This window comes from Crinia signifera, chromosome 1 (assembly GCF_055691185.1).
Source record: "Crinia signifera chromosome 1, ASM5569118v1, whole genome shotgun sequence".
NCBI lineage: Eukaryota > Metazoa > Chordata > Amphibia > Anura > Myobatrachidae > Crinia > Crinia signifera.
In genome coordinates this window covers 172,920,269-172,948,078 of record NC_139217.1, presented here as the reverse complement: position 1 = coordinate 172,948,078, position 27,810 = coordinate 172,920,269, and the positions used below count along the sequence as shown (strand labels likewise).

At 42.9% G+C, this 27,810-nt stretch overlaps 1 protein-coding gene across 1 annotated transcript; it reads right to left on the bottom strand.

The window, feature by feature from the left end:
* Positions 1-9,192: 9,192 nt before the first annotated feature.
* On the bottom strand, positions 9,193-23,195 carry LOC146064108 (purpurin-like). Its single transcript, XM_083177217.1, has 6 exons — positions 23,069-23,195; positions 21,111-21,228; positions 19,158-19,294; positions 17,872-17,984; positions 14,747-14,959; positions 9,193-9,799 (listed from the first exon to the last, which is right to left on the bottom strand). The coding sequence occupies exons 2-6, from the start codon at positions 21,225-21,227 to the stop codon at positions 9,789-9,791; spliced, it is 591 nt and encodes a 196-aa protein (XP_083033343.1). The 5' UTR covers position 21,228; positions 23,069-23,195; the 3' UTR covers positions 9,193-9,788.
* Between the last annotated feature and the right edge of the window lie 4,615 nt (positions 23,196-27,810).

Genomic DNA, 27,810 nt, shown 5'->3' with positions numbered 1-27,810 from the left:
TCAAAAGGAGATATAGTGACTATATTCTAAGGCCCACAGATTGGAGCTAAAGGGTAGAACGAAGTTAAAACTGTGTGTTTTTTTTTTTTTTTCTAACCCAAATTTAGAGAACTTTTAGGCAAGTTTGCCTGGACTTTAAACAAATAAACTACGGAGTGGATGGCTACAGTCCCAAACACGGGGCTTTTCCCACACCTATAGTAGGGTAGCCACCTCTTATAAAACCACCAAGAGGAGGCGCAGGGCTAGGTAATACATATAAATGAAAAACATGATACGACCTAGGTGCAGGATTTACAGTCAGGTTGGCGCTGCAGGTTCTGGTGCTGTGGCTTTGGGTTGTGGAATCTGAATGTCCCAATCTTCCAGCAACTTCACTTTGGACTCAAATGAAGAAATTATGTATGTTGAAGAGTCATGGCTTACGATTAACTTGACCGGAAATCCCCATCTGTAATGGATGTCGTTATCTCTAAGGGCTGTAGTGATCGGACGGAAGGATCGTCTCTTGTCCAGGGTGAACTGGGAGAGGTCTGGGTAAATTTGTAGACCTCCTAAGGTGTCGGAGGATTCTGCATTCCTTGCTGCTTTAAGGAGTTCCTCCTTAATATGGAAGAAATGGACTCGAAGGAGCACATCTCTCGGGTATGGCGATGAGAAGCCACCTGGGGTTTTGGAAGGCGGTGAACCCGGTCAATAATCAATTCCTGCATGGTCGCCATAGGTAGAAGCTTCCGAAACAGCTTAGAGACATAATCTTTCAGTTCAGGAGGGGTTACTGAATCTGGGATACCTCGTATCTTTAGGTTGTTTCTTCTCGACCTGTCCTCTATGTCGGCAACCTTTTCACGGAGGGCTGTCACTTCGGTCTGTAATTCCGCATGGGAAGAGAGAAGGTCATTGTGGGAGGATGCAAACTCCTCCATTTTATCTTCCAGGTGTTCTGTGCGGGAGGTGATGCCCACTAGGTCCGTCCGGAGGGCTTGGATAGATGAGTCTAGGCCCGTGAGGATATCCGAGTGGAAGGCCGTAAACATTTTTAACATCATGTGTGTCGATAGGGGGGCCTGTGGGTCAATATCCAGCTCCAGGTCAGCCGACGTAGTGGGAGTCAGAGTTTGTGATACGTTTGTAGGGGTGAAATTAAGAGTCGGTGTGGACGTGGGGGTTTTACGTCCTGGAGTTAAGGTTTTAGGGAAGTGCAGAGGGGCAGGTGTCTTAGGTGCCTTGGTACCCCTTCTCCCTGGCATTGTAGCAATTTAAGGTGACCAGTGGGTAGTTGCCGAATACAGAAGACCAGAGCACGCAGCCTGTAGGTGGTGTTGTTGTGAAAAGTAAAAGGTAAAACGGAGGGCCTGAGATACCGCCTGTGTTAGTAGCTCATGCGTTCGGAGAGAACAGATATGGTGTGAGACCCCATCCAGAGGGATTAATAGTGACTCATTGAGAGAGGAAGGTTTCACATCTTCTTAGCACCTTGGTAAAATGGTTCCTGGCCAGCAGAACGAACCACTTAAGCACGACCCAGGAGCTGGAGAGTTGGGGGGGCCGGTGACTCAGCTTGGTGGGCTACAGCTTGTAGTTGGGCCACCGAGTGTAACAGGTACAGCTGCTGGGTCTCTGCAGGTGACAGGTGTAAGGGTGACGTCACCACGGCGGGGGGATAGGGGTGCCCTGCTCAGTGTGAAATGCTCCGAGGGCCACAACCCGCAGAGGCCACAAGCGACCTCCCGGCTCCGTAGCCCCCGATACACAGGGGTGTCTGAAGGTGTAGTAGGGGGGTTTGGATGGGAGCAGCCCGTGGGGGCAGATGAGAAAGTCAGTTAGAGGAGTTTTTTTTTTTTTTGGTCTGTTTTTATTTTTTTTTAATGGGGGACCCCTGTTTCTGAGAGGGGGATCAGGTTATGGGGGTCAGTTCAGCAGGCACAGTGAGGCAGGGGGTGCTTTGGGTCACACCAGGCACTTACTCTGTTCTCAGTGCTGCGCTGGGCTGTATAGGCAAGATGGCCGCCGGCTATGTAGAGGCAGGGAGAAGGGCTCTGCTGGTGGACGCTGGAGTGTGTTGGGGTGCCTGCAGGTACACAGGAGCCTGCTACTGGCAGCAGCCGCTCCAGAGGATGCGGGGGGGGAGGTAGGGGACCCTCCGACGCCGTTTCGCAGCGTCCGGCGGATCCGGTCGGGTGGCTTGCAAAATTGAGGCCCCGGCTTTTGGAGGTGAGTAGGCCTCATCCAGCGGGAGCCGTCCTGATGCGTCCCGGCTTCCCCGCTCGTCAGCGCCGGCCACCGGAGGTCAGGTGAGGTTGACTGCGGGCACTAGGTGTGTGCAGAAGGGCAGTTTGTGAGGTTATAAGGGACAGGTAGCAGGAGCTCGTGGAAAACGCGACCTCTCTCCTGCGCCGTCAAGCCACGCCCCCGACAATTATATTTCTAATGTTTTATATTATTTAGAAAGTCGGCATTAAGTGTGCCCCTCCAATAAATTGGATGGTGTATGTATGCTGCCAGTGGTTTGGCTATTAGTGCATTTCTAGGTGCCGTACTGTACTCAGTTTGACAAATGTATGCACTGGTGATAGTTTGTTTAGAAAATCGGCAAAAAATGCACCCATCCAATAAATTAGATGGTGTGTACGTGCAACCAGTGGCTTGACTTTGGTGCATTTTTGAGTGCCACACTGTACTAAATCTGCCAGATATATGCACTAATGGTGATGTGCGATATTTTAGCAGGTGTGTGCGCTATCCCTTTATGTTGGAAGAGGGGTTTTAGCACATCCATCCAATAGATTTGATGGTGTGTATGTGTGACCAGTGGGTTTTCTTTACTTTAGTGCGTTTTGTAATACCGCACTATATTGGATTTGGGCAGATATATGTTCGCAGTGATCAATTGTCTCAAAATTGGATGCGCCCATGCAATGGTGCACCTATAGGTGCAATTTATGCGTATACGCTAAAGTGCTAGTAGGGATAAGATGATTGAGCTCCGTACTTAGGTAGCGCACGTAGTTGATACATTAGCTCTGTGACTGAGTCGTAACACTTCGTACTCAGGTTGCGTTTTACACTGTAGATAGGTGGCTAGCTGCTGTTATGTTACAGGCGTCAGCACATCCATCCAATAGATTTGATGGTGTGTGTGTGCGTCCAGTGGATTTCCTTCACTTTTTCTATGTGCACATGTAATGGTGCACCTATAGGTGCAATTTATGCGCATATGGTAAAGTGCTCATAAAGGTATGAATTATTTTTGAAACTCACAGATAACGTATCATAGTTGTGCTTATTGCCGCACTGAAATTGCATCCATTTATTATTACATATAGGCTGTCACTTGATCCTGAAAAATCAGGTCTCGGTATTGGATGCCCGTAGGGGTAGAAGTAGGGGCACTTTGGTTAGATGATTGCGCTCCGTACTTAGATAGCGCACATAGTTTGAGTTTATTTGATAGCTACTGTTATGTTACAGACACAAAATATTGATACATTAGCTCAGTGACTGAGTTGTAACGCTCCGTACACAGGTTACGTTTTGCACTGTAGGTAAGTGGCTAGCTGCTGTTATGTTACAGGCGTATATTTAGCACATTGGCTGGATGGCTTAGTAATAGCATTCTATGCTCAAATTACATTTGCACTGTAAACTGACAGCTAGCTGCTACTGTGTTGCGGGTGCCCAATCTTGGTGGATTGGCTCGGCTGACTCAGTAATAGCGCTCCGTACCAGAGTTGTGCTTGCAGCTTAGGCTAATAGCTGGCTATCGATGTGTCACAGGCACACAATGTTTTGCTCGGCTCATACAGTTAATCAATCTATCCTGCACATTATTTTAAAAAAACACCAAACAACACGTGCATCGTGGTTGCTGACGCGCGTTTAACAGACGGCTTTCTCAAGGCCTTTCAAATTAAAGTCTAGATAAGCTACATCTACAGCCCCACCTTGATCTATAACTTTAGTCACCCAGTCAAAAAAGTCAATAAGATTTGTTTGACATGATCTTCCACCAGTAAACCCATGCTGTTTCGGATCCTGTAAATTGCTGGTTTTTAGATATTCTACAACTCTTTGTTTTAAGAGTGTTTTCATCAATTTCCCTACTACTGACGTAAGGCTCACTGGTCGATAGTTGCTTATCTCTTCCTTTCTTCCACTTTTTTGCAGTGGGACTACATTTGCTGTTTTCCAGTCCTCTGGGATTATTTCAGTATCTAGTGACTGGTTGAATAATTCTGCTATTGGTTTTACCAGCTCCCCTTTAAGCTCTTTTAGTATCCTTGGATGTATCCCATCTGGCCCCATTGATTTATCCACTTTCAATTTTGAGAGTTCTGTGAGGACTTTCTCCTCTGTAAATGTACTTGTTTCTCCCTCAGTTTTCTGACTATACTTGCAACCTAACTGTGGCCCCGGGCCCTTCCCCTCTCTTTCATGCCCCTTTCATCACCTCTCTATTAACACATGTCCCCTCCATCACCTCTCTAGTAACACATGCCTCCTCAATCACCTCTCTAGTAGCACATGCCCTCTCAATCACCTCTCTAGTAACACATGTCCCCTCTATCACCTCTCTAGTAACATATGCCCCCTCCATCACCTCTCTAGCAAAACATGCCCCTTTGATCACTTCTCTAGTAACACATGCCCTTTCATTACCTCTCTAGTAACACATGCCCCTTAAATAATCTCTCTAGAGTAACATATGCCCCCTCCATCACCTCTCTAGTAAGACATGCCCCTCCATCACCTCTCCAGTAACACATGCCCCCTCTATCACCTCTCTCTAGTAACACATGCCCCTTTAATCATCTCTCTAGTGCAGGGGTGGCCAACCCGCGGCTCGTGAGCCGCATGCAGCTCTCCCCCTTGTACAGTGCGGCTCCTGATCACACTGCTGCCCGCCTCCCATCCCCGTTCCCGTCCCCCCACTGCCGGTTCCCCGAACTCCACATTTCTTCTGAGGGGAGGAGAGCACGCATCGCGTATCTCTCCTACCCCTTACTGTGCATCCTTGTGACTGGGCCATCCGCCAATTAGAGCTTGCGGGCCGGCAGCCAATCAGGAGCTGGCCCGCAAGCTTTGATTAGTGAACGGCCCAGTCACAGGGAAGTGAGGGGGAAGGAGACGCGCTGTGCTCTCCTCCCCTCAGTGACATGACAGGTCTGCAGGGGGACGCCAGGCTGTCCTCTCCCCACCCGGCAGCAGTAGCAGCAACAATGGTGAGTGCTGCTGCTGCTGGGAATTTTGCACTGTGGGGGCATAGCAGTTGGTGGCACTGTAGGGGCATAGCAGTTTGTGGCACTGTAGGGGCATAGCAGTTTGTGGCACTGTGGGGGCATAGCAGTTTGTGGCACTGTGGGGGCATACCAGCTTTTTGGCACTGTAGGGGCATACCAGCTTTCTGGCACTGTGGGGGCATACCCGGCACCGTGGGGGGCATATGTGTATCTGGCACTATTGGGGGCATATGTATATATGGCACTGCACTATTGGAGGCATATTTGTATCACACCCACCCAAGGGGTCAAAATAGGCCATGCCCCTTTTTTGGTGCGCGCATGATGCCGGCTCTTTAGCTTGACTACCGATATTTTTCGGCTCCTTACCTCTGACCGGTTGGCCACCCCTGCTCTAGTGTAACACATGCCCCCTCCATCACCTCTCTAGTAACACATGCCCCCTCCATCACCTCTCTAGTAACACATGCCCCTTTAATCACCTCCCTAGTAACACATGCCCCTTTAATCACCTCCCTAGTAACACATGCCCCTTTCATCACCTCTCTAGTAACACATGCCCCTTTCATAATCTATTTAGTAACACATGCCCCTTTGATCACTTCTCTAGTAACACATGCCGCCTCTATCACCTCTCTAGCAACACAAGCCTCCTCCATCACCTTTCTAGTAACACATGCCCCCTGCATCACCTCTCTCAGGTAACACATGCCCCTCCATCACCTCTCTAGTAACACATTCCCTGTTCCATCACCTTTCTAGTAACACATGCCCCCTGCATCACCTCTCTCAGGTAACACATGCCCCTTTCATCACCTCTGTAGTAACACATACCCCTTCCCCTTATCTCTCTGGTAACACATGCCCCTTTTATCTCCTCTCTAGTAAGACATACCCCTTCCATCATATCTCTAGTAACACATGCCCCCTCCATCACCTTTCTAGGAACAAATGCCTCCTCAATAACCTCTCTCTATTAACACATGCTCCTTTCATCACCTCTCTAGTAACACATGTCCCCTCCATAACCTCTCTAGTAACACATGCCCCCTCCATCACCTCTCTAGTAACACATGTCCCCTCCATCACCTCTCTTTTAACACATGCGTCCTCAATCACCTCTCTAGTAACACATGTCTTGTAGTGACACATGCCCCTTTCATCACCTCTCTAGTAACACATGCCCCCTCCATCACCTCTCTAGTAACACATGTCCCCTCCATCACCTCTCTTTTAACACATGCGTCCTCAATCACCTCTCTAGTAACACATGTCTTGTAGTGACACATGCCCCTTTCATCATCTCTCTCTAGAGTAACACATGCCCCCTTTATCATCTCTCTAGTAAGATATGCCCCCTCCATTACCTCTCTAGTAACACATGTCTTGTAGTGACACATGCCCCTTTCATCATCTCTCTCTAGAGTAACACATGCCCCCTTTATCATCTCTCTAGTAAGATATGCCCCCTCCATTACCTCTCTAGTAACACATGCCCCCTCCATCACCTCTCTAGTAAGACATGCCCCCTCCATCACCTCTCTAATAAGAAATGCCCCCTCCACACCTCTCTAGTAACACATGCCCCCTCCATCACCTCACTCTAGTAACACATGCCTCTTTCACACCTCTCTACTAACACATGCCCCTTTCATAATTTCTCTAGTAACACATGCCCCCTCCATCACCTCTCTCTAGTAATACATGCCTCGTCCATTATCTCTGTAGTAACACATGCCCCTTCTATCACCTTGCTAGTAATACATGCCCCCTCCATCACCTTTCTAGTAACACATGCCTCTTCCATCATCTCTCTAGTAACACATGCTCTTTTCATCACCTCTCTAGTAACACATGCCCCTTCCATCATCTCTCTAGTAACAAATGCCCCTTTCATCACCTCTGTAGTAACACATACCCCTTTTATCACCTCTCTAGTAAGACATACCCCTTCCATCATATCTCTAACACATGCCCCCTCCATCACCTTTCTAGGAACAAATGCCTCCTCAATAACCTCTCTCTATTAACACATGCTCCTTTCATCACCTCTCTAGTAACACATGTCCCCTCCATAACCTCTCTAGTAACACATGCCCCCTCCATCACCTCTCTAGTAACACATGTCCCCTCCATCACCTCTCTTTTAACACATGCGTCCTCAATCACCTCTCTAGTAACACATGTCTTGTAGTGACACATGCCCCTTTCATCACCTCTCTAGTAACACATGCCCCCTCCATCACCTCTCTAGTAACACATGTCCCCTCCATCACCTCTCTTTTAACACATGCGTCCTCAATCACCTCTCTAGTAACACATGTCTTGTAGTGACACATGCCCCTTTCATCATCTCTCTCTAGAGTAACACATGCCCCCTTTATCATCTCTCTAGTAAGATATGCCCCCTCCATTACCTCTCTAGTAACACATGCCCCCTCCATCACCTCTCTAGTAAGACATGCCCCCTCCATCACCTCTCTAATAAGAAATGCCCCCTCCACACCTCTCTAGTAACACATGCCTCCTCCATCACCTCACTCTAGTAACACATGCCTCTTTCACACCTCTCTACTAACACATGCCCCTTTCATAATTTCTCTAGTAACACATGCCCCCTCCATCACCTCTCTCTAGTAATACATGCCTCGTCCATTATCTCTGTAGTAACACATGCCCCTTCTATCACCTTGCTAGTAATACATGCCCCCTCCATCACCTTTCTAGTAACACATGCCTCTTCCATCATCTCTCTAGTAACACATGCTCTTTTCATCACCTCTCTAGTAACACATGCCCCCTCCATCACCTCTCTAGTAACACATGTCCCCTCCATCACCTCTCTTTTAACACATGCGTCCTCAATCACCTCTCTAGTAACACATGTCTTGTAGTGACACATGCCCCTTTCATCATCTCTCTCTAGAGTAACACATGCCCCCTTTATCATCTCTCTAGTAAGATATGCCCCCTCCATTACCGCTCTAGTAACACATGCCCCCTCCATCACCTCTCTAGTAAGACATGCCCCCTCCATCACCTCTCTAATAAGAAATGCCCCCTCCACACCTCTCTAGTAACACATGCCCCCTCCATCACCTCACTCTAGTAACACATGCCTCTTTCACACCTCTCTACTAACACATGCCCCTTTCATAATTTCTCTAGTAACACATGCCCCCTCCATCACCTCTCTCTAGTAATACATGCCTCGTCCATTATCTCTGTAGTAACACATGCCCCTTCTATCACCTTGCTAGTAATACATGCCCCCTCCATCACCTTTCTAGTAACACATGCCTCTTCCATCATCTCTCTAGTAACACATGCTCTTTTCATCACCTCTCTAGTAACACATGCCCCTTCCATCATCTCTCTAGTAACAAATGCCCCTTTCATCACCTCTGTAGTAACACATACCCCTTTTATCACCTCTCTAGTAACACATAGCCCTTCCATCATCTCTCTAGTAAAATATGCCCCCTCCATCACCGCTCTAGTAGCACATGCCTCCTCCATGACTTCTGCTGTAACATATGCAAACAATTGCCACATGGGCTGTGTGTTAAGCACCAGTGGTATACATGTTTCAGATTATTCCCTAATTATCTGTAAAGTTGTGATCATTTTGTGCAAAGGGTAATTTATATTTGCTGAAAATTACCCTATATTCACTAACATTAAATCCAGTCCTTCTGCCACTGTTGTAAATCTCCCCTTATTATTCTGAAACCCAAAAATAACATTTAGTGCATATCTTTCAACAAGAGAATCCCAAAACAGATTCTGAAACACAACAGGGGGTCCTGTGATACACATTGCAGACCTGCCTTAGAGGAACTCCAACCTTTCTGACTTATATGTGTGTGTGTGTGTTTATATCATAATTAAAACTAGTGCCATAATGTGAGGTCAAGTACAATACATTATAAAGCATAAATGAGGCAGGATACTTAGTGAATAATATTGATTTATTTGTTTCAAACAATACAACACTGCTCTGAAATGGAGCAGAGGTGACAGAGAATATTATGGGTGCTTTGTGGGAAGGAAGAATGCGGCCCATGTGCAACATTGCCTTGGCACGGCCGGGAGAATGCAAAGACAGAGGTGGAGTGCCACTCTTTTCTTCATGGTTGGCTTCATTTAAAGTATAGTATACAGTACTATATTAACAGAACATTATGCGGAAGTTACAAATTGAACATCATTTTATTTATTGAGTATAAGCCATGTCAAAATAATTATACAAAAATTGTAGATTTCTATCAGTAACTCACAATGTTTGATTTATATTTTACCAAAATATGCTTATGTTATATAACATCTGAAAAATAATTGCAACATATTTAAATTAAGTACAGGAATCACAATTAAACATTCCCTATTAAGATCACATTTAGACACGTAATTGCACTCAGAAAAAATACACTTAACATTTCCATGGATTGTGAAAAAGTTGTGCATTTCTTTTATAGTGTTTATTCAAGTCCAGATATGTTTTTTTTTTCCATAATCAAGAAGAGAATGTTCCTGAGATTATAGAATCTAGCAGGCTCCTGTGAACAGAAAATAGATTGAGACATTAGATTTGCCTAAATGGCTGGTTGACAAATATTCAAACATTTTCTTTACATAAAAAAGGTAAGTACTATTATTCCGAGAATGCCCTACCACAGTTTTAGCAATCCATTATATAGCAGGGCATGCTGGGACGAGTAGTTCCACAACAGCTGAGGGCCATGAGTTTGACACCACTGAGTTACAAAAAGAAGAGGGCAGTAATACAGCCTGCCACATGACACTCCAACATTATACACAGAAGTGCCAGGACAGTTATTCTGAGATTAGATTGTAATGATTTCACTATCATTCATATGGTTTACTGGGTTCTCAATACATTGAGGAAGAAGAGGTCCGCAGGAGACAGGCACATAGAACTCTTTACAGTGGGTGTACTGGCTCCTCCCCTCTACTTCCTCCTCCACATCCTCAGTTTAGAAAAATGTGCCCTCGGAGAGGCTGCACTTACAGAGCTCCTGAAGAGAGTTTTTCTTCATTTAATTTTGTTTATTATTTTGGGGAGCCTGTTTTGGACTAAACAGCTCCCTGCTTTGTGGGAAGCCAGGGGAGGGTTACAGTTGCTGGCCTCTCAAGGTACCGAACTGTCCCTGCTGCAGGACCAATGTCCTGTGTAGGTGATTGTCGTGTCGGGCATTGCGCTGCATCGCTTCACACCCCCAGTTTGCAGCACACCCCTGGTTCAGTCCGAAGACATCTGCTGTGAGTGTTACCCAGGATCCTCTCCAGTGGGGTAACCCAGGTTGAGGTGCGGCATGATGCCGACGGCGGTGTCCCTGCATGGGAAACGCATAGCCCCCTGTCCACACTTAATGTTTTACACTGCCTCTGGACCATCAGGGCAGGTGTTAATGTGTTTGCTAGGAATAACAACAGCGCTAGTATAAAGATTAGTAAAAGCACCAGCGCCATTGTAAGGGGTGGGGCTTAACCCAGAGCGGGGACACAGCTCTCTGGCACCAATTTCCTACTTCTCTCTGCATGTTTTAGGTGCCATTATTGAGCAGCAGACACTCCTCAGCGGTGTTGGCAGCTCCAGACTGGGTGGAAGAGAACTTCAGCAGAGACAGCAAGTGAAATTGAGATTATAAAACGCTCATTACAGTGTTTATAGCCTTGCATGTACTTATATAGATATTTACTCTGTGTATTTATATCTATTGCTGCTAACCAGCTCCTCAATCTGGGAGCTCAGGTTAAGGGTGTGCTGGTTCCTCCAATATCTCCGATTCCTTTCCCCACTTGCTTGTTAAGCATTTCTGGGCACACATAAAAGTGTTAGAGACTTCACATAGCTTCTATACACTTCACACTGTTTGGTGTTTTACTCTGTGTGTTGTGGGGTGATACCTTTTCTAAAATAGTTAGTAAGTTAACCTGCATGATTTGCAGCACTAAGTTTGTTCCTGCAAGTCACTTGTGAACACTGTATGTCACCCCAGACTAGTGGGGGGTCTCCACAGCTCAGTGGTATCACCACACAATTGTGTGGAGGATCACAGGGGGACTCTCAAGAACCTGCCTGGGCAAGCAGCATTACAAGTATGCTGGAATCTGTGTACACTCAGCTGACTACAAATACCCTGCATATGCAGAGAGTGCAACAGGATTTAACTGTCCTGTCTGCAAGGGTGGACATTCTCACTCTCGTGGGTGGCTTGTCACGCAAACATGATTGAGCTGCTGTAGAGCCGGACTCTGAGGAGGAGGCTGTTGAAGATGGGGAGGATGTGGATTATACACAACCAGGTTCTCAGGGGTCTCAGTCGCTGTTACAGGGGTCTGAGTCTTTATTACTGGCCAAATACTGATTTGGAAGATGCTTTCAAATCGGCTTGGAAAAATCCTGAAAAGAGATTTCAAGTGTTCAAATACTTCCGGTCCACTTTCCCCTTCGATACCGCCGGCAGGCGGGTGTGGAGGGAGCCTCCAGTTGTAGATGCATCCATGTCCCGTTTGTCAAAAAAGATGGTACTCCGAGTGCCTGGGACTTCCACACTTAAGGATTCCGTGGATAAAAAACTAGATGGTACGCTCAAGTCTATGTATAAGGCCAGTGGGGCGGCTTTGCGCCCGGTACTTGCTAGTTGCTGGATGGCAAAGTCCATTCATACCTGGGTGACCCAAATCCAAGAGGGATTGCTGGGTGATATGTCCACGGCCCAGGTGGTTGATTCACTCCATCACATACAAGATGTGGCTAAGGTGCTTTGTGATGCACAAAAGGAGGTGGGCGCTATTAATGCGAGTAACTCAGCCATGGCGGTCTCCACCCGCAGGGCTCAGTGGCTGGGTCAGTGGGTTGCTGTCACTGACTCCAAGCGTAGTGTTCAAGGGAGAATGCTTGTTTGGTAAGGAACTAGATGAGTTGGTTTCTAAGGCTACGGCCGGGAAATCCACTTTTCTCCCAACTGCTTCTAGCCAGCCCAGATGGCCCTTTTCAGGCTAGAGTCAGCAGTCCTTTCGGACTGGCAAATTTCTCCCTAAGGTGAGAGGTGGCTCAAACGTTAACAGAGGCACGGGTGGTAAATTCATAAAGTCCCCTGACCCATGAACCTGCCTCAGACCATGGGTCAGGGGTCTTATGTCGCACGGCTACAAGCTGGAGTTCGACAGGTTGCCGCTGCACAGATTCTTTCAGTCTGGACTCTGCTGCGGCAAGGAATATTTCTGCTCTTTCCATTTTCTTTCAAAGGAAATTGGCTAATATTCTGGAAGTACAGACCTTTCTCCAGGGGATTTTGAGAATTCAACCCCCCCTTTGTGCCACCTACAGCTCCCTGTGACCTTGATGTGGTCTTAAAGTTCCTGCAGTCATCTTGGTTTGAACCACTGGCATCAACTGATTTGAAGTACCTCACATGGAAGACTGTGGTGCTTCTGGCTCTGGTGTCAGCTTGACACGTGTCAGAGTTAGGTGCTTTATCTTGAAGGAGTCCTTATCTGGTGTTTCACGCAGATAGGGCAGAACTGAGAACAAAACAGCAGCCCTTGACTAAAGTTGTTTCGTCTTTCCATCTGAACCAGGCTTTTGTTGTTTCATCTAGTGTGGGTCACTCTGGGATTCCGGAATCCCTGGATGTGGTTTGAGAGCTTACGGCCTATGTTGGTAGAACGGCCAGGGCTGCTACTTGGTCGGCTCAACACACTTTTGTAAAGTTTTACAAACTTGACGCCCTGACCAAAGAGGATACCCAGTGTGGGTAGGCAGTGCTGCAGCAGTCTACGCATGTACCCGTATAGTGAAAATAGGATTTTAATACCTACCGGTAAATCCTTTTCATGATACATATGGTATACTGGGAACCTGCCTCTGTGCAGAGTTCTACTGCATCTTACCTTACATACGTTCATTCTCCTCAGGCACAGATTTTCCTTAACTGAGGATGTGGAGGAGGAAGTAGAGGGGAGGAGCCAGTTCACCCACTGTAAAGAATTCTATGTGCCTGTCTCCTGCGGAGGACCTCTTCTTCCCCAATGTATTGAGAACCCAGTATACCATATGAACTTCGTGAAAAGGATTTACCGGTAGGTGTTAAAATCCTATCTTTTTAAACCTCCTTACTTAAAAATGCTTCCCTTCCTGCTGAGCTGAACCAATGTACTGTATCTAAAACAAAAAAATATATTTGTCACCTATATGCCAGGGTTTTTGTCAGATTCGCTTCCACCCAGATTCACTTAGGACAAGAAGAGCTTGATAACATTTGTCTTTAAAGTAAAATACACATTTGTCATTATGTTTGACTTAAATAAAAAAAAAAAAACTATACTAATTGTATATGACCCAGTGTAGCACAAAAATATTTCTAAAAGGCACACACAAAATAATAAAAAATTTACACAAATAGGAAACCCCTATCATTTTTAGAGGTGAATATACAATCAGATGTAGCTAGCGAATGCTGGGGATAGTCTTTATCAACCTGTCTCTGCATCAGGTCTGAAATAATGGCAAGTGATATGGCTACAGACAGTTATACAGTATATGCATTTGCCTTAGTACATATCTTTCGGCCTTCTGTTTGTAAGAGATCATGTACTCTACAATGCCATACTGCCGATGTGTACACTGCACTGTCAGTCCCTTTATCCACATGCACACCATGGTGCAGATTCCAATCACACGTCAGATCATCTGGGAACACGTCGATCTGAGCTAGCATTCCCTTATACCCCATTCACACCAGAAGCAAATTACAGGGTTAACGCTTTTCAACCCGGGAATTTGCTGAAAACCCTTTGGTGTAAAAGGGTCAACCCGGGTCTTAAATTCTGGGTCACCAACCCTGCTCTTGACCAGGTTCTGCGACCCAGGTTGACCATTTCACACAGCCAAAACCCTGGGTTTTTCAGCAAATTCCCAGGTTGAAAAGCTTTAACCCAGTAATACCCCTTCCATTCATAACAGCAAATTACTGGGTGAAGCAGTTCTACCCGGTTATTTCTGTAGTGTGAAAGGGTCATCTGGTTCTTAAATCCCAGGTGACCGACCATACTTTTTGCCAGGGTTGTTGACCCGGATTTTGTGACCAGAGATGAGCCTTTTACACTACACAAATTACCCATGTAATTCAGCAAATTACTGTGTTGACATTTTATAACCTGGTAATTTGCTGCTATGTGTGAAAGGGGTTCAGACCAACCCGGCAAATGACCTCATTTGTACAAATGTAGTCAGTCAGCGGTTAACTGCCCCTTTCCTCCACTGTTCTGCCTCTTTCGGGATAAGGGCATGCAAATGTCAAATCTGCATACAGACATAGGCCTGCACCTTAGTTATGTGTGTGTACAGTACACATTTGCATATTTAACCTTAGCTGAAGTGTGTGGATCCAATTCATCATGCATATGACTTTATTATGGCCACAAAACTATGACTGACATTTGTCATTTTGATGCTGAATATGGAAATTGCGACATACCAGATTGGAGGACAGGTTGAAATTGTCCAGACAAGCAAATTTCATCCTGTTTTTGACGCACAATCCTTGTAATAGCTGGAGAAAATCCACGTGGATTGCGTGAGAATATAATGGCGTAGCCATCATCACATGTTCCGTCATCTTTAAGAGTACGGCAGGCATAGGTGACTGCATAGTTATCATAGTCTGTGTCAATTACCCAGTAGTTGTCGCCTGTGGAAAAATAAAGCATTATTTAGGATTTTGACTTTAAAGAGATTTGGTCACTTTTTCCATATTTTATGAAATAACGGGTAAAATCACAGATAATTTAAAGTCCTTTTCTCTAAAACTAAAATGTTATCATAATAACTATAACCATAGTGAAACGTCCATTAGAAATGCTACCAGATACTAGAGATTGCCTCCGTTTGTTTCACATAACCTCACCTTATAGAACCTCACTTGACCAATTCTCCTGGGCTTTATTTCTGAAGAAATAACTGTTTGATTCTAAATGGGCAGGAATACTTTTAAAATGCGTGAACTCAGGGCCAAGAGGTGTGGCTCCATTTCTGTGGTTTTAATGCCACAGTATAAAGCTGGCATTTAGATCCGGCGAAACGCATTGGTGCCCCCCTGTTTGGACCTTGGTTGCAGATTTGGACCACCTCCTGCTCAATCATCTGATCGCCATCTGAAAAAATTGGTTGTTCCATCTACACTCCGCTATTTGGATGCTATATATCGTTATCGGGACATTCATCGCAAAATGGTTTAGGTTTAAGATTGGTCCTGCATCAGCAACATCTCTCAGGACCGATCCCTCCAGCGACAACCGGAAATAACATCATTCAGGATTGCATTCCATCGGTACAATCTCCAACGGATCCCCCCAACATCTTGGTCCATTCAATTTCCATTTATTCTCGCCCCCACTTATCATGTATGACCTTTTTATATGATTTTTTTATGTTTTATTGTGTAATAAATTGTTAATTCATTTACCACTGACTGTTTCTCACTGATAGCGCTGCTTAAACACCTCTTTTTCTTGTATATTTCAAGGGACTGAGCACTCCCTTACTCAAGCAGCTGCTAAAGGTAGCAACTCTGGTATTAGCGCTCAATTTTTTCAACCTAGGTTGAATTTTTTCTCTTTGCTAAACTTAAACCTAGGTTTGAATGGCCCATTGCTGCCCATTTACTTCATTTAGCTGTAAATGTAGTTCCAATTGAGAGGCATTTGACTTCAGGTCACCAATAGATGCGTATGGAAAGCTACACAGAGCAAAATATACTTCCGCAAACAAACCTGATAGATAGTAAGGCCAAGTAAAGTTTTTCATACAAATTAGTACTGGAATCCAGCCTGTGGCCTCATGCTTTTATAGAGTTTACCAAACTCAGAGTTCAAGTAATATCCTTTTCATTCTACTGAAATATAACTATTATTATAATAGGTTCATAGGGGCAGATGTATTAACCAGCGTTAAGTGCAAAAATGCACTTAACGCTGGTTAACTGGGGGGGATTACGTCTGTCCTAATGTATTACTAGCGCACCTAACGTGCGCTAGTGACAGCCCGCCGAGTTACGCTCGGCGGGGCTGTTCCTGCAATCCCCCCCAGGGATTAACGGCCGGGGTGATGTATTAACAGCCTTCAAGGCGTTAATTCACCCCGGCCGCTTCACCAGCTCAGGGCTAGCGTTGTCCTATCCCCCACTATGGGGACAATGCTAGCCCTGCGTCTGGCTTGGGCTGCGCTGGAGATCTCGCGGTTTTTGCAAGATCTCGCGCATGCCCAGTGCGGCCGGCCGGGGGACAGGAGATAGTGCATCAGTATTAACTGATGCGCTATTTCCAGAAAGGGACATCGCCGAAGGGGGGAGTTAACGCTCCCCCGCTTCGGCAGACAAGATGTTAATACATCTTGTCGATGTCCCTTCCTGCTTCGCCTCGCTATTGAGGCGAAGCAGGAAGTATTATAGCGGCGCGATAAGCGCTGCTATGATACATCTGCCCCATAATTACCTATAAATTATATTACTGATGTTAAAATGCGCCAGAGCAGGTGACAGGGGGGTCAAGGGGGACACTCATACTGGGCCCCGACTAGTTGAGGGCCCCAAGGCTTTGAGGGACTCAGAGGCTGTAAGCATGGCTGCCTAGTCACTTGTCTGACAACCCGTACTAATGAGTTTAGTGACATCACGCAACGCACCAAACCATGCTGTGCACAATGCTGTGCCTTACCATCTGCCCTCCCTATTATATCGCATAGTAAATATTAAATATCTGTTTAGTTCTAATAATAAAAAAAAATACATTCAATATGCAATGTAATAAAAATCCACATGTGGTGTTGGGTGCCCCAGAGATATCAGTGTCCTGGGCCCCAAGATTTCTGTTGCCAGCCCTGAAGGTGCCAAACATGCCAAACATTAGTGTATATATATTACTGTTCCTGTATGCCAATATATATCCGTCCGCTTCCTTTCCTATAAAATGTCATCTTTTTATGACACTGAGCAACACACCACAGAAACCAAAAGTGAATTTAATATGTTGGAAGCCTCCTGCATCCAAGCCCCCTCCTCTCTGCTGGCAGCGCACCACAGCGCTATAGTGTCTGAGCACTAGAGGACTCAGACTATAATGCAAATTCACGGCGCTGCTGCCTCCATCATGGAACTTGAGAGGGGAATGTATTTAAAAAATGGATGCCGCTTGTACGGTATGGGCCCCTTGGGAGTCAGGGGCCCATGTGTACCGCACACACACTGTACCCATTGTAAATACACCACTGGTTATGCCGTATATTTACCAACCATTGTTCATCTTACCCCGTTGTGAGGACTGACTCTTGTAGAATCATATTAAAGGGGATATAAAGCTTGGAGAGATATATAGTACTAGCCAATAGTTGATTGGTTGACACTTTATCCATTTTATCTCTCTCCATGATTTGATAAATCTCCCCCATGGCGACTTACAGTGTGGCGTTGTTAATATTAATAGTCATAGAAAACTGCTTAACCATGTAGCTTACTGACTCCAGCACTATTTTTAAAGTATTGAATGTAAATCTTAAAACCTAAAACTTGTAATATTAAATGAAGCATTCCGGAATAATGCAACTTACCTCCACTGGATAGATAACTAGCCAATCCCTGATAGGTCATGTACATTTTAGCTGGACTGGTTGGGTCTGGTGTTGAGTATTGAGCAGCCATATCTGCACATATGAGCCAGAACCTATGGATGTGAATGTTATTATAGATACAACTGTAACATATATATTACACAAATGTATATATTTCAAGCTATGTAATTATTCTATTTCATGCAATTAAAGAGATTAATCCTGATAAAAGATGAGTCTCCCATATCCAAAATGCTTAGGGCCAGAAGTATTTAGGTTTCTGATTTTCTATGTATTGGAATATCTGCATACCATAATGAGATAGAATTTAGGTGGGACCAAAGCCTAAACACAGAATGCACATAGCCTGAAGGTAATTTTGTCCATGAAACAAAGACAATCAGAATTGAAGTCGCACCCTCTAAATGTTGTTTTCGGAGCTAGCATGGGAGACTAAGGGGGGTATTCAATCTGTGCATCCCGACATTCGGGACCCTGGCCCGTTTTTGTTATGCTGGCCTGTTATTCGGCAGGCGGGATTCAATGTCCCACTTGCCGAACATCAAAAAGGGGGCATGTCCACAGAAACGGAAGTGGATTGTCGAGATACAGCTGTGATCTCGACAATCCATGTCCATTCTCAGCAAAACGGGCCCGACTGCTTTTAAAGTCAGGTCCGTTCTGCCAAGATGCCTCTTCAATGCTGTCGGGAAAGACAGCATTGAATAGGCAGCCGCCGCTATTTTTCCCATCGGAAATAGTGGCGGGGGATTCAATACCGCCCTAAACCTTGAATGCATTCCTCATGGGCTGTTAGAGTTGTATTCATATCTGAAATTCTGAAGTAGCAGGTCTAAATTCTGACCCACAGGATAAATAAAATGGGAAATCATGTGATATTGTTTTCTACACATGATGTCCTGCAACCAACCTATACTGTGAACATGAATAGTTCTGCCAAAGCGCCACATTTGTAATAGGATGTTGTTTGATAGGAAGTTATATAACATTACAATAAGAAGATGAATGAGAGACTTAACGCTATCAGAAATTATGTTGCAAAGCTATTTCTTTCCACCAAATACAAAATGTACTATTTTATAGGATTCACCTATTAAGCTGTAATACGAAGGTGAATTTGAGCTTTAACTCTTCCAGTAATGATACTGCATTTGCTTATCATTCCTCCATATGTGAACCAGACTGGTGTGTTATAGGAGGAGTCCAGGCTATGATCTACAGTAGCTTTATTAACATAAATATTTCCTTATTATTTATATACCTACCCAAAAAGTTTAACTCTGCCTTTTGATGATGCGGTCATTGTGCCATCTTCATCTACTGTATATTCTGCTGAGATGTTATCCTGAAGGAAGAGGCCTTCAGGGTTCTTCTTCCCAATAGCATACCATTTTCCTCCATACTAGGTATAGAAATGCAGACATTTACCAATCATATTTGGAATACTTTGGACAAGATGCACTAAGCTTCAAAAGTGATAAAATCGACATTGATAAACAGCCAACCAATTAGCTCCTACCTGCCACAGGCTGTGTTTGAAAATGTCTGGCACGAGCTGATTGGCGGGCTGTTTATCACTCTCCATTTTATCACTTTTGAAGCTTAGGGCATCTGGTCAATAATGCGTTAAATGCTCTAATCTTATGCTGTGTGTCACTTTCTTACATTACATACTACTGTATTTTATTTACAAAGAATGTTCCCATTTCCAACGCATCAGAAATACATCTTCCACAGTATTATTTAGGCATAAATAATATATTTATTTTTCTGTCCTGGTTCGTCAGAACAGCTACTGTATATTTATGTAAGAAATGCCTCACTATGGTCAGTAGTACTTGTATTTTCATTTGAGCAGGTAAGACTTACTATGGGGTAACAATAATAATGTCCCGCCATCAGGGCTTCGCAGTAAAGCACTGTAGGGGGAGAAGTTACATAGTAGGACATCCATTATACATATGTAAGTTATATGCTGTTATATAGAAACCAGTGTACAGTAGCTGGGAGGGACATGTTCACTTTAAGATGCATGTTATTGGTAGTATGGAAATATGTATGTAATAGTAACCGCAAGATTTGTTTTTATTTTTCTGTTATTTAAATTACAAATCTCCAAGATTTTCACGTGAAATCCTCTATTACCAACATTATTAATGTATATTATACATAAATCTATATTTATAACTATAGTTTTGTGTTTGTTTTAACTTGTGTAAACATCAAATCAAATTTTTTCTAGAAATAAGTTGCCAGTTGCGGCTTCTTATAGCCCAGTCTGGTCATTGGCATCACATTGTTTTATTATTTTATTGTGCCATATCATGGTTTAAAAAAAAGCTAAACATATCAACTAGGGGTTAAATATTGTAGGAAGTACTACACAATTGTTTTATCAACACAGAATAGTACTAGTTGTAGGGAAAGCACCTTGGGGGAAATTTACTAAGATGGGAGTTATATTTCACATGGGAAGTTGCTATGGGCAGCCAATCAGAATCTACTTCGGTACTTCCTTTTCAGCCACCCATTACGCCAGTTATGTTAGCCGCTACTTAATGGTACGTAAGGAGCACCATTGTCCCCTCGCGGGCTCGCTTCGCTCGCCACGCTTCGCTCGCCACGCTTCAAGCTTGGTGGCAAGCTCTGCTCCACTTCGCTCTCCACAACTTTACTAAAGGTGGCGTGGACCCAGGGTGGTGTACAGTATGTAAGTTCAGTAGTGTAAGCGGTGGCCGCAAAGATGAGGAAGTACCTCCACTCCTTATTTATTTAGTACCTTCCAGAAAATAATAGATAGTATCTGATTGGTTGCCTATAGCAACATCCTATTTGAAATAGAACTGCCATCTTAGTAAAAATTATGATGATTATTATTATTTACTGTACTTCAAAGTTACTTGATACATATCAGGGGAAATTTCTTTTTCATAGTCTTTAGAGTTTGCATTTAGTACTGAACTAGATCCCCACCTGTCAAAATGACAGATCAGCATAAATGTAATATCATCGGCGGCGGCTGTGCACACCCCAACAGAGCAACACTTGAACTGCTCCATCGAGCACATCTAGTGTCTATTGGCATGCAGATTACTTAAAATCCCCCCATAGAGGTGAAGAGCAGTGTTAGCCTTTTATTATATGGGATACATTTTGTTCCAATTGTTATCTATCTGCACTACTTACTTAATCTGCTCTCATAACAAAATATTTCTTACCCTTTTTATGTCAAAGTCCTCCTTCACTTTAAAAGAATCTACAACACAGGCCTGGGCCTTACAATGCTGAATGATGGTGATAAGTACAGCAAAAAAGATATACTTGAAATGCTTCATACTGAAACAAAGCAAAATATACAATAACATTAACATTATACATATTTAGCCTTGATGAGCAACATAAACAACACAGCTCTCAATAGATATTCATCTCCAACTCTACCACTTACACAAGGAGGTGCCTTCCCAAAGGAGATAGTGGAGTAGAGCAGATAGGCGGCACTCAAGGTCTTTAAGTATAGAGACCTTGAGTGCCACCAATCCGCTCTACTCTGTATAAATATACGGATATTTATTCTATGATACAGTAAATCTTAAACCCTGGTGAAGAAATTGAATATATTCCTGAGCTAAGATCCGTGTAAGAATGTATCATGTTATATATGCATATGTAAGTTTAAGGTGAGTGTTTTTTGAATTTACAACTTAAATTTGTGTCACAATTCCAATGGAAACATCTTGTTTGGATGGCGGCAACTGTGATCCTACGCAACTGTTATGTTTACTTTTCATGACATGATACTTCCAATACTGCAAATGCTTTGGAATATTGCATCATAACTGTATCATATCTTTATATATACTACGTTGCTAGCTTTGTCTGCAGTCCGCAGGGGTGCAGTAGTAGCGTGGGCAAAATGAACAAAAATAATTAAAGTAAAAGAAAAAGGCATACCAGATAATATACAGTACCAATATTCCTTCTTCCTTGTCCGCAATATATTTTTTATAACTATATATCTGAGTCAATATACTATTGCTAAATAGGTCAATATCACTTAATACATGCACATACAGTATCTTTATTATCGTTTATGTTAAAACCTGTTATCTGGGAATTTGTGGACACAATTGCAAGCATTCAGAAATAGACTCCCAGCCTTTATTATCATTTTCCAATACTGTCAGGAGCTCTGGTAACATTTTTAGTAAACAGAGGCATTCTATGGGCAATGCTTAAAAATATGCAATTTATTATGAAACTTAAGGGGATATTTACTAAAGTGCAGTTTTACCGAAGTGGAAATGTTGACCATAGCAAGCAATCTTATTTTACTTATCATTTATCTAGTTCCTTCTACAATATACACTAGCTAGAATCTGGTTGGCATAAGCTAATCTCCATTTCTATAAAACCGCACTTTAGTGAATAATATACCCCTTATATATCTTAATCTTGTTGCTCAAAATTATAGAACCAAAAACCATATGCACAAAACATTAAATTTGGTATTTTAAATAATAAGTCAAACATCTGTATTATAATGCTGAGTATGTATTTACTTTTGTTCATCAAAGAGATGACAGTGGCAATGTCAGAGACAAAGAGCTCCCGAGAGTCCTCTTCAGAGATCTCTGTCTTTGGAAATTTGGTATAGTGCAGTAACCAAACTTTCTCAGCGCTCTTGAGTATCAGACTTTTTTACAGCACCCATAGGCCAAAAGTTTCTTATTGAGATATATTAAATTAAGTGAATAGTTTTTATATGTCATCTTTAGGTTTAGTTGTGTGATGAGAGACAGGATTCACTTCTGTTTGTCAACATATTTTGTGATTGGAAGCCACAAGCACTGACTTTGCCTAGTGCATTTACCATAAGTAATTTAAGATGTTCCCGGACCACCAACCCTAGGAAAGTGCCCCAAGTCACCCGAGAGGGCCAGAGCACCCACTTTGGGAACCACTATAGTGAGTAGCTATTACTATATTACAAGGATTTTCAATTATTAAAATTAGTAGGCAAACCCATTGGTCTAAAATCTGTAAAAATACACCAGTGCGAGAACTCTAGCAATCGTGAAATTGAAAAGTTAACCGCTGTACTTTAGAATCCATAGAAGATAGTACACCAATCAATTTTATCGATATGATCAAATATTTAATAGTAGAAACTTACTTGATTTCCTCTGGCGTAAATGGATGCGAAGTGAGTACCTTACAGATTCAAATGGACATCTCTTTCAAGTCCTGTAAGTGTTTCTGCTTTAAATAATAATCCTACAGTCTACCTAACTGGCTATTTTGGTCCATAGGGCACAGTAAGAGGCTTAGCTTTGTTAATCCATTACATAAAATCTGTGTATAATCCGTTTCTCTGATGTGTGTTCCTCTAATTGTGAAAGAAAACATAGTTGAAATGGATGAGAAAACGTTGTCGGCAAACATTGCACGTGTATCTTCTATACATGCACTGATGATAATTGCTATGTCTGCGATGTAGAGGTGATGGGGAGAGGAATCTAAAACATTTCAACTGGAGAACATAGCTAAAAATACAACAACAAAAATCCTTGATAATATTTTAGGGAATGGACCATGTGAATGTAATTCCTTACAAGCAGCACTTGGAACAGATAAAGTAATACTAGGAATGCACTCATTTTAATGGAAGTAATCCAATTGCCCTGTGAAATTAACAGCCTATTTAAGGAGTAGCTGAAAGAATGGTTGAGTATTTGACACTATACAATTGTATCGAAAGGTGCCCATACACTGAGCGACTGGGAGGTGCAATGAGATGCGTGCTCCTGCGCACATCCCATCACACAGCACATAAAGTACGTGCTGCCCGTGCTTTTTTAACTAGATTGCTTTGTATCTAGTTCAAAACGCACAGTGCTTTAACCCATTGCATGCATTTTAAACTAGATGCGATGCAATCCAGTTCAAAACGCACAGTTATCACTGTATGGGCACCTTACGTTCTTAGTTGTATATCTTGCAATATTAAGTATAATGAGCTTGATCTGAAAATTTAGTTCTAAAATTGAAAACTTTTTTAGTGGTATGAGTTAGCCAGGCATAACCATGTTGCACTGCAGGTGGGGCAGATGTAATATGTGCAGAGAGAGTTGGATTTGGGTGGGGTGTGTACTAATTGAAATCTAAATGGTTATGGGTCATTGGGTCGACACTATTCAGGTCAACATACATTGGCTCGACCACTGAAAGTGGACTAACCTTAGGTATTGGTTTACATTTTCTGACAAGGGAGTGTCTTAGCATAGACATTTAAATAGCCCCAACCCCCACTGATCCTTGTGGGTCTAGTTAGAGGTGTGGAGAGAGATGTGTTATGAGCAGCTGGGGAGTGTTGGGAGTAGTAGGAGTATTTTATGTGACTGTTGAGAGTTGTACTGTGTGTGTTAGCTGTCCTGACTTATTTACAGTATAGTATTGTTCTGTATCACTTTTTTTCTGTGCTTGTAATTTTATTTTCAGTCTTTTGTCAAGGTTTCTGTGTGCGTGTCTGTGTGGTGTGTGATGTGTGTGGGAAGGCAAAGAGTGTGTTTGTTTCTGTGTAGTACGCTTTGTATATGTCTGACAGTGAGATTAGTCAGATGGGGGAGGTTGAGGAGCTGGTGGTGGATGAGCCTGTCTCTACTGGGGAGGAGACTGAGGAGGCACCTTGACAGCCCTCAAGGACAAAAAATAATGACATTACATTTAGAGGACCAAGCACCTTCAGAGGCTGAGGGGGAAAACAAAAAAATAAAATGTAGTACATTTTCAGATTGGTACAAAGTATCAAAATAATTCTGTTGCCCCAAATTTGTCCAACATTTTTCAAATGCTTTTTTGAAAAATAAAAGACTGGATCTGATTGTTTTCAATGGACAACATAAATGGACAACTTAAAGTACATTCATTGTTATAATGTTACGAACATGTTATGAAGAATGTGATGTCGTCCATCGCAATCAATCAAATTCATTCATTCATTTTTCAAGAAGCATTTGAAAAATTTGGGAGAAAATCAGATTGGTCACTATAGGCAACAAAACTCATTACAATTTATTGTTACATTCAAAAATATCCTCAATAATTCTTTGTTCTTGCAGAAGTATTCCAAGTGATTTGTATTTTGCAGCCCAGTTATTGTTCATAATGAACGATTTTATGCTTAAAAACCCCAAAAAGTAAACATATTCAGTAAAACGTACTGATAAAAACCAGTGTCCAAATTTTTTTTATGGAAAATGTTTTTGATTAGAACATTCATGTATGTTTCTGTAAATTAAGACAAATCACTTTATTTGAACATACTTCACTGTTTAGCTACTTACTGTATATCTATAAAAATATGTTTACCTTTTGCATTTAAATGTGTATACTGTATGTTGGCCATACCTAACCATATTTGTTTTTAACTAAACATTTTTGCATTAATACAAATTACATTTTGTGGTATGGCCAAGAAAAACCATAATCCTCCAATGTAAGATGTTACTAATAGAATAGTGAAACATTAACAAGACACATACTGTATGCTGTAAATTACTTAGTAGTAGCACATGACATGTTTCAACCAACTTGATTTTAAATATATGCCACTAGGGTAGTAGGGTATTATTAATGTTTAAATAGATAGTTATGTTTAATGTACTTACCACTAAAGTGCTGCTGTATGACTTGCTTTGTTACCTACCTCCCTACATCTGTACTTAATTGTCAGCAGTTGTTATTGATTTCTCTACTTGCTCACTGTCTTCATCAACATCATGTGGCAGACATTGTTGCACACAGATGTTGTGTGACAGAACACAAGCTTAGCCACCTTGGGGGTGTATAGTCCATACAACAAAAGACCAGCCAACTTATCTAGACAGCAAAACCAAGACTTTAGCATGCTAAAAGCTCTTTCTATCACTAATCAAGTGGCCTTAGGTCAGTGGTTCCCAAACTGTGTGCCATGGCACCCTGGGGTGCGGAGCACTTACAGGGTGCTCTGGTTGGTTATTGAGGACCAATTCAAATTATTTAAGTTAAATGTAATAGAATACACCAATGCTTGTGGCTTCCAATCATAAGATTGACAAGAAGACAAACAAAAGCTAATCCTGTCCCTCACCACACAACTAAACCTAAGGTGACATATAAATAATGGTGTAATGGTTAGCATTACCACCTCACAGCACTGAGGTCATGGGTTCGATTCCCACCATGACCCTAATGGAGTTTGCATATTCTCCCTGTGCTTGCGTGGGTTTATTCCGGGTACTCTGGTTTCCTCCAACAGTCCAAAAATTATACTGGTACGTTAATTGGCTTGTACATGTGGTAGGAATATAGATTGGAAGCTCCACTGGGGCGGGGACTGATGTTAATGTTCAAATATTCTCTGTAATATATATATGTGTGCTACTGTATATAAAAAACTGTTATTAAATTAAATAAATTGTGTTTATAATTATTATTATTATTTTTTTTATAAGTACTCCATAATAAACTTTTGGCCTAGGGGGTGCCAAAAACAATTCTGATACTCTAGGGCGCTGTGAATAAAAAACTTTCGGAACCACTGCCTTAGGTGTATGATTGTAATTGTACTCATCAGGCGATTTAGGGGCTGACAGTGGAGTCAGAAGCCAGGAGTAGCAGCCATACCCCACATCACCTGAAACACAAAGACAATGTAGTTAGAAATGTAGGCATAAAGCAGTATAGTGATTTGTGATTTTGCATAACAGGGTCATTAATCAAGTGACTTACACAGCAGCCACACCTCTAGCATTAGTCTGGCTTCAAATTTGTCATAGAGCGATGACTGGCTGAGGATGAAGGATTTATTGCATGCGCCAGGGTAACCTGCAACAATACACATGACTTTCAGTTTTGCATCACAGACCACCTGCACATTGGTACTATGTACATGATGACAACTTAGGTACATAGTAACATAGTTTGTGAGATTGAAGAAAGATACTATAGTACTATACTATCCTATCTCCAGCATTCCCTTACCCTACTGGACCTCCCACTATAATAAATGAATGTATCCTCAGATATCTTTGGGTGCCGAATGACCTACCGATAGTCGGGATTCTGACGGTCAGTACATCGACGTCGGAATCCTGACTGTTTAACTGCCCGACAGTCGGGATCCCGACTTACAGGGGCTATTCATCTTCGGGTCCACTATCCGCATAGAGGGAGAATAGAACCTGTGACGAGCAAAGCGAGCCACTGAGCCCGCAAGCGGCTTCTTTGGGGATTCTGATGTTGGGATACTAACCGTCGGAATCCCCACTGTCAGGCAGTTATATCATACCCATGTCTTTATCTGCCAAAAATTGGTCCAGCCCTTTCTTAAATATGTTAAGTGGATCAGCTATCACAACATTTTCTGGTAGATAATTCCAGATCTTAACCCTTTCATCCGTTGCGTGTGAAATCTCCATTCCTCCAGCCTTAGGGGATGGCTGTGTGTCCTGTGCATACACCGCATGGTAAACAGAGCACCTGACAGTTCTCTGTATAGGCCCTTGATGTATTTATGGATATTAATCATGTCAAGCGCCTTTTTACCAATGTAAACATTCCTAGCCTGGCTAACTGTTCCTCGTAGTCCAACTCCTCTAAACCCTTAATCAATTGGTTGCCCATCTCTGGACCCTCCTTAGTTCCATAATATCTTTTTTAAGGTGAGGTGCCCAAAACTGTTAAATTAGTTCTTCTCATCAGTATTTACTAAGGGAGAGCAGACTGTGGAACGAACATTTACCACAAACGGGACAAATAAGCCAGATCTCATTGTGGATTTCACGCCAAAGGAAATAATACTGAGGCTAAGCAAACTCAAAACAAATAAATCACCAGGGCCAGATGGGATTCATCCGAGGGTATTAATGGAATTAA

What these genes read in the sequence shown, in the direction of transcription:
- LOC146064108 (XM_083177217.1), bottom strand. Translation starts at nt 21,227, where the DNA reads ATGAAGCATTTCAAGTATATCTTTTTTGCTGTACTTATCACCATCATT. An exon ending in AGGACTTTGACATAAAAAGG is followed by an intron (nt 19,295 to 21,110) that starts GTAAGAAATATT and finishes TTCTATACCTAG; the next exon opens with TATGGAGGAAAATGGTATGC. An exon ending in TAGTTATCTATCCAGTGGAG is followed by an intron (nt 14,960 to 17,871) that starts GTAAGTTGCATT and finishes ATTTTTCCACAG; the next exon opens with GCGACAACTACTGGGTAATT.